The sequence below is a fragment of the Watersipora subatra genome, chromosome 8 (assembly GCF_963576615.1).
Source record: "Watersipora subatra chromosome 8, tzWatSuba1.1, whole genome shotgun sequence".
NCBI classification, from domain to species: domain Eukaryota; kingdom Metazoa; phylum Bryozoa; class Gymnolaemata; order Cheilostomatida; family Watersiporidae; genus Watersipora; species Watersipora subatra.
In genome coordinates this window covers 11,239,671-11,251,791 of record NC_088715.1, presented here as the reverse complement: position 1 = coordinate 11,251,791, position 12,121 = coordinate 11,239,671, and the positions used below count along the sequence as shown (strand labels likewise).

Sequence of the window (12,121 nt, the reverse complement as noted above, 5' to 3'; positions counted from 1 at the left end):
TGTTTTTGCGACGAAGCATTTGCTGCATAAAAAGAAATTATAATTATTGAAAAAGAAATAATTCAAAGCTTCTAAAACATCTAAAAGAAAATTCTGGATACACGACGAGAAGTTCCTGTCATGGTGAACCAACGAGAGAGAACCAACAATAGCGCATATAGGCCGTTGCATCGTATGTATCAAGTCATATCGCGGTCATACTTTTATTGTGGGTCGTCGTACGTGTCTTGGACTATACCACTTGTCAAAGCTACTAGAACCGTGCTCGCTAAAAACAATTGGTTAGCCAATTAAAAACGTTTCGTTAACGAATTCGGTGTGCATGCACAGCTCAGACGAATCTATGATATTCGGCAGAATAAATCTGTGAATTCTGTGAAATTCGTGGATTCGGTCAGATTAAACGAATAATTCGTTACGTGTGGCCGGACCTTTAATTGTTCAGATGACATAAAACTAGCACATAATCCTTACATTTGCACCCACTCATTTGTTTGATGTCAACAGCTAGAATAAGAATGTTATCAGCAGTGATAGGCTGATCTTTGATAGGCGGTAATTTGATTTAATTCATTAGAATGACCGTTATTACTCGCATTATCATTTGCAGCCTCATATTGCGCAAGAAGCTGTATTTCTAAGGTTGCCCTATTATCACAACCCTCTTTCATCATCGCTTTCACTATGATCTGAGGCAGCTGACTCGGATTCTAAGTAGAAATACTCACCTAAATTAATAGCAGCAACGAGCCGTATTTGTTGCGGTGGTTTTATTTTGTTTTAGCCTGAAGCATCAAAACAGAAAATAGCCATATACATACGCGCACCCGTAGTTAGAGCCTATATTTATGATCTTGGGTTATGAAAAATTTCATAGCAACCACCGAAATAGGCATAGATAAATGGCAATTATGGGTTTATGATTGGTCAGACACAAAAATAAACAAGACCACGTGAAATAGCAGGGTTTAATTCACTATAAACTACTGTTTACTAAAATAGTGACGGTCAATCATACAATAGCGTAAAGCACGCTTATCGTGCTATTGTGAACAATCCAATTACCGCACGATTGTACATTCTGACGGCCGGGGTCACATATCTAGTTGTCATGTAAAAAGTGTGCCAGGGATGGTAGCTACAACAAATGACTCAGCCACACCCACCCACATTTTGGAGACTATGTTTTTGTTTTCGACGATATGACTGCTTATTGGCAAGATGAGGCTCTCTCGGATGACTTTCTTCCAGAAACACTATTTTATTGAGTTGATCAATTTGTTTAAAACTAATCAACGAGTTATAGTTAAACTGTATCAAGGTAGTTATAGTTTTTTCTTACTAAATGGTGGCCTACAGATAAATTGATTTTTTATCAAATATAACCTACAAGTTATCTCGTTTTGGCAAAATGGAAACAAATTTGTTTGCTATAACTTATAACATTATAATTTTAAATTAGAATAGCATTATCTTTTTAATAAAAGCACTGTCATGTAAAAATATTGTCAGGTACTCTCTATGAAGTGATTAGTCAGACAGCTATGTAATAAGAGTAGGTGTGATGATTGTACAGTAATAATAATTAAGATATTCATATACTTTTATTACAGGTGAGAAAGTATCAGAGATGAGAGATGATGGTATTTCTACCAACAGTTTCTAAGACCCTATCTATAGCCTGAGTGTTAGCGCTAACACCTTGGTAGTACCTCAGTGGCTGACTGATAAGGTGTTTTTCTATAAACTGAGTGAGAAATAAGGAATACATTCTAATGAATCGTCATATAACAATATTCATGATCTGGTTTCATCAAGACTGACTACTCTATAGTAAAGCTATACTAACAATATCATTATTATTATCATCATATTTTATCTTATATCAACTTTCTTAGCTACATGGCTGACTGTGATCGTAAACTGATTATCTAAATCTAATGTTAAGGTGATCAGAACATACCAATTGTTTGGTTCTATATCACAATATTTCTTTTTAAAGTATAGTATTTGTGTCCAACCTTAAATGTACATTTATACATGAAGTTAATATACTTTGAGATCATCAAATTGTACATTAGCAATGAGGCTGATAAACAGATCCATTATAAAGATGATTTTGAGTAATCTTTCTATATGGTATTTACCTCCCCTTTTATTTATATGTTGTAGCATATTAACATATCATGTAGAATTCATTTTTATGTAATATTTTTTGTAATGCATGAAAACTATTACGGGCATAGAAATCTACATGGGCATGTATAAGAAAATTGACAAGGACATGCGTATGGGCACTGACATTGGAATGATCATTGGTCTTAGGCATGAGCAGGAACATGGAACTGAATATCATCGATAGCTTGGGCTTAAAATTTGATGAAGACATGGATGTGGCCATAACCTTGGTTGCGAGCAAAAACCTGGCCATTTTCATAGACATGGATAGACATAAACAAGGTAATCGAAGTTAATGTCAGCACAAACCTAAAAAGAGTTGATAATCCATGCAATAATTCTGATTATTATGACAAGATATTCAGATCTGCTAACGATCACTCTGCCTTACTTATTATATAATTATATTATAGCTTATATGAAAATAGCTTTTATGCTTTCTATTCATTCCTTAATTTTAAAATCATGTTAATATTTTATTGTTACTTTTGTTGAAAAATGCACTAACTAAATAATATTTGATCTGAAACTATGCTTTGGTAAAACCCACTTTGTGTGTGTACGCGCACACAAAGTGCATACTATAGGGTGCATACTACAAGGTTCATACTATAGTGCATACTTACCATTTAATGTGTGCACGTACACACACACTTATCACGCACGCTCAGACGCACACACACACACACACAAAGTGCATACCATAGGGTGCATACTACATGGTGCATACTATAGTACATACCTACCACTAAATGTGTGCACGTACAACCGTATTCAACCGTTCAATTGGACGAGTGTGTGAACACTTAAACAGATGTATGCACATCTCTTCGCGCGCACCCTACACGCATCCCTTGTATTTGGGAACTGTGCATGCAGATGTGCACTCACAAGTGAATGCCCATGCCTGCACGCACATGCATACACATACCCACACGAATCACCTCACACTCACACACCAAGACACACATACCCAGTAACACAACCTGCAGGACAATCTTAATATAACAGAAATGTGGAGTTATCCTAACATGAGCACATTTGGTGGGTCAAAACTTTTGGTTCTCTCCGATCACCTGAATAAATCCTCCAGCTGTTTAAAAGCAGCTAATATTGTGATATGTTAATACTATTAATAATGATAAGAATTTTGATCAGGTGCCATAACTGAGTTACTATAACAAAGTGGGAGCTGAAAAGGAATTGCCGCCTGAGAGCGATTCCACTTTAACAAGTTTTGTGTAGAGGAGTACATTGTTAGTTTTAAAAGAACAACAAAGTGCATCTATGGGTTATCAAAATGGTAGGGTGCAAATTTGTCGGTAGAGGTCAACCTCAAATCCATTCGAAGCAAGGAAACCCAGTGTATATGTTGTTGTTGCAACTGTTGGAAAGCTGCAGCAACAATTATAGCTATTCACACATGCAGTTAGAAGCTGCTGCAGCTTTCAAATAAATATGATATCTTCAACTCTTGTTATGGAATAAAAATTTTACTTTTTACTTAAAATTGTAAAACGTTTGCATAAACAGCTCATTAACTGTTTGTTTTTGAAATCCAAATAAAATTCTAGGACTGAAAACTGGCTGTGTATATACATGCTTTCATATCCAAGGGAAAAGTAGTTTCAAATTTGTAAGTTTTAATTGGAAGCATAGAGGCAAATGAGCTGGGAAAAGCATCGTTTTAAAACAAGATAACTACAAGGAATTAAGAATGTGTGTATATCGCTACAGTTGATTTTCATAGAAGAGAGACAAAAACAAGAAAAGAGAAGAACAATGTTGAGTCTGTGAATTGAATAGACTGGTAAAATGAATGACATGTACAGTAAGACTTTGTAAGAATATTTGGTCTAAAATATAACAGTTTTATAAAATGTAACATCAAACAAAATTTATTATTAGTCACATAAAACTACAAGCAATTATAGAACTTTGGAAGTTTTATATATAACTCCTCTCTCATGCTAGCATTTATAATGTAACACATCAACACGTTTAATATGCTGAAAACTATTTAGATCCTAACCAGAGTGCCACATGTTCAAGACCAGTTTAATCACTATCCACAATATATCTTTAAGGTGATGATATCAAACATGATTACAAGATGACCAGAAGTTTACCAGTATACAGGTTTGTAGAATTGTCAAAAAGATAATCTTAACTTTAGTAAAAGTCATGCTCACTTGCTTTAAGCAATCGTTGAAAGTTGTAATAAATACTGCAATGTACTGGATTTGAACTCTCAACACTCAGCTCGCTAAACTCACATCATCGCACCTCCACGGAATGATAGAAATACAGCACATTAGTATATAGCCATATAGCATTAGGTCATATATAATATTTGGTCTAAAATATAATATTTTTAACATAAAACAAAATTACTATATAGTCATTGATAATCATATAGCAGATTACAATAATTGTTTGTATAATTATTACATTTGAACAACAGTTATACAGCAAATTGAACTGTACACGCATAGTTGTAATGTTATCACTAAAATAAGTCCTATTAACATGAATAAAACCGTCAACTAACAAAGTAGAGGTCGACATAATAAGTAGGTAAGCATTTTGAGTCACACAAGAACTATCAATGGTGCTCTTAAGGGTAATCAACACTTATTGTATCTGTGTCATATGTCTTTAGCAAATAACCACAATAAATTCTATACTAGGTATAACAACTTTGGCATTGGGGATCCCTAATGAGAAAATGTGATAAGGAAAAAATAGCTAATGGACTAAATAATAATTACATGATCAAAGTACAGGAATAAATATATACAGTGCACCCTCGAGATACAATTACCCTGATATACAATTTCTTCACCTTACGAAGTCAAACATTGTGATATCTTCACCTCGCTATATGAATTTTATTTCACCATACAATTTTGAGAAAAGTTTCGCCCGAGTTAAAATTTGGCGGTTGGCGTGGTCATAACGCACGTCAAAATAAAAAAGACACCAAGATATAGTTTGCTGAAAAACATTTTCAGAACGTTTAGAATAGACACGATGATCGATTTCTCTCATGTCAGCATTCCGCGTGGAAAATTTTGTGTAAAATACATAAGCGAGAGGAAATATTCATTTGTAGCGTTATTATATATTTTACTATCAACTTTTAAGTCAGCATACGTACATAACTACAAGTGTCTACATTTAATTCGTTAGCTATGGAGTCTGAGACCAATGCGAACATTACAAAACAAAGGAAAAATGATTTCTATGTCAACAAAGTTGGATGTTGTAAATAAGAAGAAAGCACCCATATTATTAACATTGTCGAGGAATATGATTGCAACCAATCAGAAATTGCAATTATGATTAAAACAAAAACTCCATTAAAGCAAGCACAAGCAAGAGCTTCCGACTGAAGATTTGAAGGAGCTAGGTCATGCACGCGATCAGCATTCAAAAGGAGCAACCATTTAGTAAAAGCGAGGAAGTAGAAGATACAGAAAACCTAACATTGGCAGAAATATTTCAAGTGTTTGATTTACTGATGCGAACCCGTACATTAAAACAATGCATGTATAATGTATATTATTTATCTCTTGTGTGGGATGTTTTTTTATATTTTATTCATTCTATTTGTTTCCTTTTAATTTTATATTTTATTCTTTAGTTTAACCATGGATTTGCAAGTGGGCTTGTTATCTCCTATGTGAATACAAATAATTGGATGTATGTAACTCATAAAACTAGCTACTCGAGATAGTTATTGCATTTACATTACTTCCTGAAACTTGTTAAAGCCCTGTCCCCCATAGGGTATAAATACGTATAAACTTTGTACATATGGTTACAATGATTATTGTGCACATTGCATACAAAAGCAACTACTGTACCACATTCACTGGATCCTTGTACAAGCTTTAGCTAGCTAACATTTTTCTGCATTGCACCAGCATTTCTCCTTTTAAACTAGAAGAAAAATTGGACAGGACTAGACAACCTTCTTTAGCATGTAAAAAATTCAATTTTATTACTTATTAAATTAATCTTCAAGTGTACAGCAACATAATTAGCATTGATACTTTTTTCTTCCTCTCTGCTTTATTCGCTTCAATATACTAGCTAAAGTCACGTTACTCCAAAGGTATTTACATCCTGTATAGTAAATAAAAAGTCTTTTTTGGTAGCCATTAAATGGTCAGGTGTGTGAGAGGCCTCTTTCAATAACTGCATCCTCGGCCTTTCTTATTGAATTCTGGTCGAAAAATGTTTTAACCAGACACGCTAAATTGTATAATGAAAGTGGAGACAGATACTTTTGAGGGATAAAACTTCATTATGAAAAGTTGAAATTCTTTAAAACAGTTCAAAATACATACTAAAACTTAATTTTAAGGGTGAGTTTGGCAAACTAAACTTATTTGAAGTGAATTCAACGTTTATGTTACGCGTACCTTTTGAAGATAAGAACTTGTTACCATACGATCTGCATTTGGTACACAGATTGCAATTTTACAGTATTGCAAATTATAATTACTAGGTGCACTTAATACAATGCAGCAACTGTAGGTAACTATAGTTACTAAAGTTAACATACTATTTTGTTACTAATTTTCAATATGTACAGCATTTTTATAAAATTTTGGACGATTATTACCATATTTTTTTCATTGTATAATTACAATGGTTTGTATACCCGGACATACGATTATTTTGCTATACAATGCCAGCCTTGGAACAGATTAACATTGTATCTCGTGGGTGCACTGTAAATAGTTATTACACTGGTGATTTCTCGCACCAGGATACTAGTATAATAACAAATATACAGTAAGTTAGACTGCAACACATAATCATTATCTTATCACTAGAGTAAGTACTATTAACATGGATAACACAGTGAACTAACAAAGTAACAGCTGACATATGATAAGTAGGTCAGCATTTTGAGTCATACAATAATCATTGGTGGTGTTAGGAAGGGTGCCCAACCACAGGGTTTTGTACCATATACATGTATCATGATCAAAATATTCTATACCAAGATTGAGACCATTCGCAGTGGTGATCCCTAATAGGAAAAAGTTAAAAAAAGCTAACTAACTAAAGATTAATTGCTTACAGTCTGTGTTGAGGCTCTCACACTAGCTCTTTGGGGACGAATCACGTGAAAGCCCGTCAACCGGGCAATGTCTCAGAGGCCGAATCACGTGAAAGCCCGTTAGAAATCAGTCTACGATAGACCTTTTTTAAAATTTTTTATTTTTTAAGAAAAAAGCGTTTAAAATTAAAATTAATTATTTCATCAATTTCAGTAGGTTTTGTAGTAATGTTTTGAGACTGAAAAGTAATCCCTAATACGCATGTGCAAGAAGAACACGTTGCAAAAAAAATGCTCTTCCTTTTTGGAAAGCTAGTCAACATGGACGGACGCGATTGTTCCAGCTCAGCCAAAAAAGTACGTTTAGATGAAGACATCAACTGGTTCGAAAGTGAGGAAGAGGATATCAGGTCAGAAGAAAGTGGGGAAAACGATGCATGTGAAATAGAAGATCAACAGAGTGAATCTGATAGCGAAAATGAGAGTGAAACGGCCGGCGATGAACAGGGAGTATTTACGGCTTTCAAAGAGGAGCCGACTTAAAACTCAAAGATTTGCATTTTGATGAAAGCTTGGCAGGAGTAAAAAGTCGAATTCCTGGTCAGATAAGTATTCTTGATTATTTAAAACTTTTTATCACATCGGCCATCATGAATGTAATAGTTAACGAAACAAATAGATATGGCCTTCAAAAACATCGCGATGCCTGGGAGCCTGTCGATGACAAAGATATTTGGCGAGTTTTTGGTTTAGTTGCGCTCATGGGTATTGTTAAAAAGCCTACTCTAAAATCTTACTGGTCTACCCGTGCCCATTTATCTACGTCAATATTTGGGAAAATAATTTCAAGAGACAGGTTTTTAACGATTTTAAACTGTTTACATTTCACTGACAACTCGGAAAACCCTGCTGGCAATAAATTGTTCAAGCTAGGCAATGTGTTATCCATGATATGTGAGCGGTTATCTTCTGTTTTACTGCCAGGTAAATTTATATCTTTAGATGAAAGCTTGCTGGCTTGGAAAGGACGGCTTAGCTTCAAACAGTATATTCCATCTAAAAGATCCAGATTTGGAATTAAGATATTTGCTCTCTGCGATGCTGTCTCTGGCTACGTGCACAAGCTGTCTGTGTACATAGGTGATGAGCGAGAGCAAGCTGAAGGTACCGGCAGAGGAGTCACCCATAATATAGTAATGAAATTAATGAATGGTTTGCTGAATACAGGTCGTTGCTTATATATGGACAATTATTATAATTCGCCAGAGTTAGCTGCTGAACTTATAAAAAATAACACTCATGTTTGCGGAACTCTGCGTCCAAACAGAAAAGGTGTTCCTAAAGATTTAAAATTATGTAATGGAAAAGCTATTAAAAAAGGTGAAACAACGAGTTTTTCTAATGGTGATAGTATGGTTGGCTGTTGGAGAGATAAAAAATGTATTTGTGTAATTTCAACTATGCATAAAAACTTGGAAGTCGTAGATACAGGCAATGTAAATTATAAAAGGGGTAAAATTTGCAAACTAGTTGCTATTTTGGATTACAACAAATACATGGGGGGAGTTGACAAATCAAATCAAAACTTGCATTATTATAACGCTGCGCGTAAAACCATGAAATGGTACAAAAAATTATTTTTTCACTTATTGGATATTTGTGTGTATAATGCAGTCATAGTTTATAGAGTACATAGCGGCTGTAAAATAACTGACCTAGAGTTTCGAAATAAATTAATTGAACAGATATTTGAATACACTGGGTCTTGCCGCAAATACACTAGTTCCTGCGCTTCAACTTCTTCCCCTCATCGACTAGTGCCAAATAGTCCAGGAAAAAATAGAAAACCAAAATATAGAGTTTGTAAGTGCTGCTCAAGGCAAAATGATGACGGCACCCGTAAACGAAGCGAAACTAAATTTAGATGCCTAGCATGTGGAGTATCTTTGTGCGAGTCATGTTTTATTCCTTACCATGCTAGATAAATTTCTTTACAAATTGTAATTTATTTAGTTTTGGCAACTGTTTCATTGCTTTGTATTTTTAGCTTTTGTACATACATTTGCTGAAATGTCATCTAGTCTATTGTATTTGTTCTGCATTGCATTGATATGTTGTATTTGTTCTGCATTGCATTGATATGTTGTATTTGTTGTCCATTGCCCTTTTCAGGGCAGCCAACTAATCAAAAGAGTTCAGTTCACATATTCTGCAATGTAGCAGATTGATTTCTCCATGATTTGCTGTGTCTGTTCATAATAAATGTTGCTTCTTGTCTGTTGCTGCTTCACCAAATGTGTGAATACATGCCCACCACTCCATTCTTCTTGTACACAAACAGTTAATCTTTGCTGCAGCGCATATGAGTCTGTGCAATGAGTTGATATGCAAAATTGATACATATATAGCTTCAAGAAATACATAATAATAATTTGAATGCAAAAAATCATAACTGCAAACATATAGATCTCAAGATGCTAAGTTTTCACAAGCTGTCTGGAGGAAACAATCTCAGTCTGTAGAAAAATATCTCAGCTTTCAGATGCATATTCATTTGCAGCTTTATGCCAAATTGCACAAGAGTTATAGCAAGGTTTGAGCTGCCTTGTCGGGCGACTGTTGCAGGGTTATCGACATGGCGTCATGAGCATTTTGAAGGTCTTCACCCGCAATGCACCGAGGCTCCTAATTCTACTTTTAATGCACTTGAACAATATTTTTTTTTGCAAACTCTTGCAAACATATGACACTGTGCAGATGCTTATTATAAATCATTTTCACAGAGTTATTGCTTTTAAAAATGTATTTGTTATCGATATTTTATGGAAAAAGAAGTGAAAACTTGGACAAATGAATAATTTGTCAAAAATAATTACAGACTATTTCCAGGAAATTATTGGCTGCCTGTTGAGAAATTTCTAAGCTGTCCAATGCATATTAATTTATAGCTCCATGTCAATTTGCATGCAAGTTATTGCGATTTTTAGGCGGCCATGTCAGGCCTTCAATTTTTGCTTGTCTTATAGGTCGCGCACTGAGAATTTCGAGGGGCGCTCCCGTAATGTATCGGAGCTCATAACTTTACTTTCAAAGCCCTTAGACGACCAATTTTTTTTGCAAACTGTTGTGAACCTATGAATCCTTGCAAGTAGTATTTGTACAACATTCTCGATTATTCGTATCAATTTTGAAAATGCAATGGAAGTTGGCACATGAAAATAAAAAAATCATCTCTTCAACAAATTGACACGTTTGCTGGAAAGCATTTGCAAGCTAATTGCATGCAAAAACAATGAGCTTGTAGAATAATTTCTCAGCTTTCTCATGCATGTTGATTTATGCCACTACCGCAGTTGTGATGTAAGTTACTGCAGTTTTTATGCAGTCATGTCGAAGGGTCAAATCGCCCTAGTAATTGCCCCCGTCCGCTGGTACTTTCCAAGCCGTAAGCCGACCGTCGCTAAAGGATTAAATCAGAAAGATCCCATCAAGTTGCTTGATTATCGTGCGAATGAATGATTCGCGCATGATAGTATGGCAGTTGGTAAACCCGGATGCCGTGGGTTCGAATCCAGGCCGATGCAATCTTTTATGCAACTATCATACCAGTTTTGATTAGAGTGATGCTGGCTTGCATCAGATAAGTTGACCAAAGGAGTTATCTTATCTATATATATGAAATGTTTTCTTTTTGACTTCTTGTTAAACCCTGTGTTCAGTTATGGCAGTTAAAATCTAGCAATGAAAAATCTGCATAGCGCTGGATTAGATCTTGGGACCTCACGCTCAAAGCGCTTGCTTGTGGTTAATAACTAGCAGTGTTGACTGTTACACGTAATGATTGTTATGCTGGCCCAAAACTCGCGTATTGTTTTAGTAAAGATTTTAGTTAAGATCAAGCTTTCCAGGTAACTTACTCAAATTCATCAAGTAATTATTTTATTACTTGCGAAATGCCAGGCATTCACCTAGTTAACTATAAATACAGCAAATACAAGTTTATGTGCTAGTATATAAATTTCATATGTAGACCAATATTTGATGAAATACAATGTAACATAAGAAATGCCTTAAAATTTGATGAAAAAACTTAACAATGTTTAATGTGTCTGCTGCAGATATTGCCACAGGTTCTTGTAAATAGCAATAAGTAAACTTTGAAAAAACTCCAAAAAGACTTACAAGAAATGTAAAAAAAACATTTCCTACTTTGTTTGAGACAGACCATACAAAGCTCCTCATAATGCATCATATAATTGAAGTTATAAGAAAAGTGTAACTAAAAAAATATATGCTCTAGAAATGTATCCATAAAATTATTTCTTTCAAGATTTCAATAGATTACTTTGAAAAAAGGGCAGGTGGTTGAAAAAGAATTTAACCCAAGCAAAAATCTTTGACAATGAATGGTGATACGAGGGAAACACAAAAGTGTAGCGGTTCAGAGAAAGTGTCCATGTTTTGAATAGAATATGATATTTGAGTTTCTGAAAATGAAGGTTATACTACCATGTATAATGCGAGTTTCCTTAAAGTGTGGCCAAAAACCCAAGTTACTACTGCTTTTTTAATACCTTAGGAAACATTTTACATAGCAAACAAATTAAAAAGCATGTCTTAATTACATATTTTGGCGCTAATACAATTAAACATTTTAGTGAGCACTCCTGGGCAATTAATTTGATAACCTGCAGAAGCCTACACACAAAAGATTTAATAATAAGCCAAAGAGCAAACTTCAAAGAATTATATTATAGTATAGAGTTATAGTGACAGAAAAATAATAATTTTATTAGTAATTTTCGTTGCTACGATTAAGGACTATTATAAACAGTTTAACGAGAGACAAGTTTAGTAGAATCAGGT

The 12,121-nt window shown here is 34.5% G+C and overlaps 1 protein-coding gene across 1 annotated transcript in view; it reads left to right on the top strand.

The window, feature by feature from the left end:
- The window catches only part of LOC137402288 (uncharacterized), a 32,227-nt gene extending 24,831 nt beyond the window's left edge, over positions 1 to 7,396 (top strand). Inside the window, exons 9-10 of the mRNA XM_068088783.1 lie at positions 2,326 to 2,460; positions 7,290 to 7,396. Of these exons, the coding sequence (XP_067944884.1) occupies positions 2,326 to 2,460; positions 7,290 to 7,396 (242 nt within the window). The remainder of the gene's footprint in view (positions 1 to 2,325; positions 2,461 to 7,289) is intronic.
- The last annotated feature ends 4,725 nt before the right edge of the window (positions 7,397 to 12,121 follow it).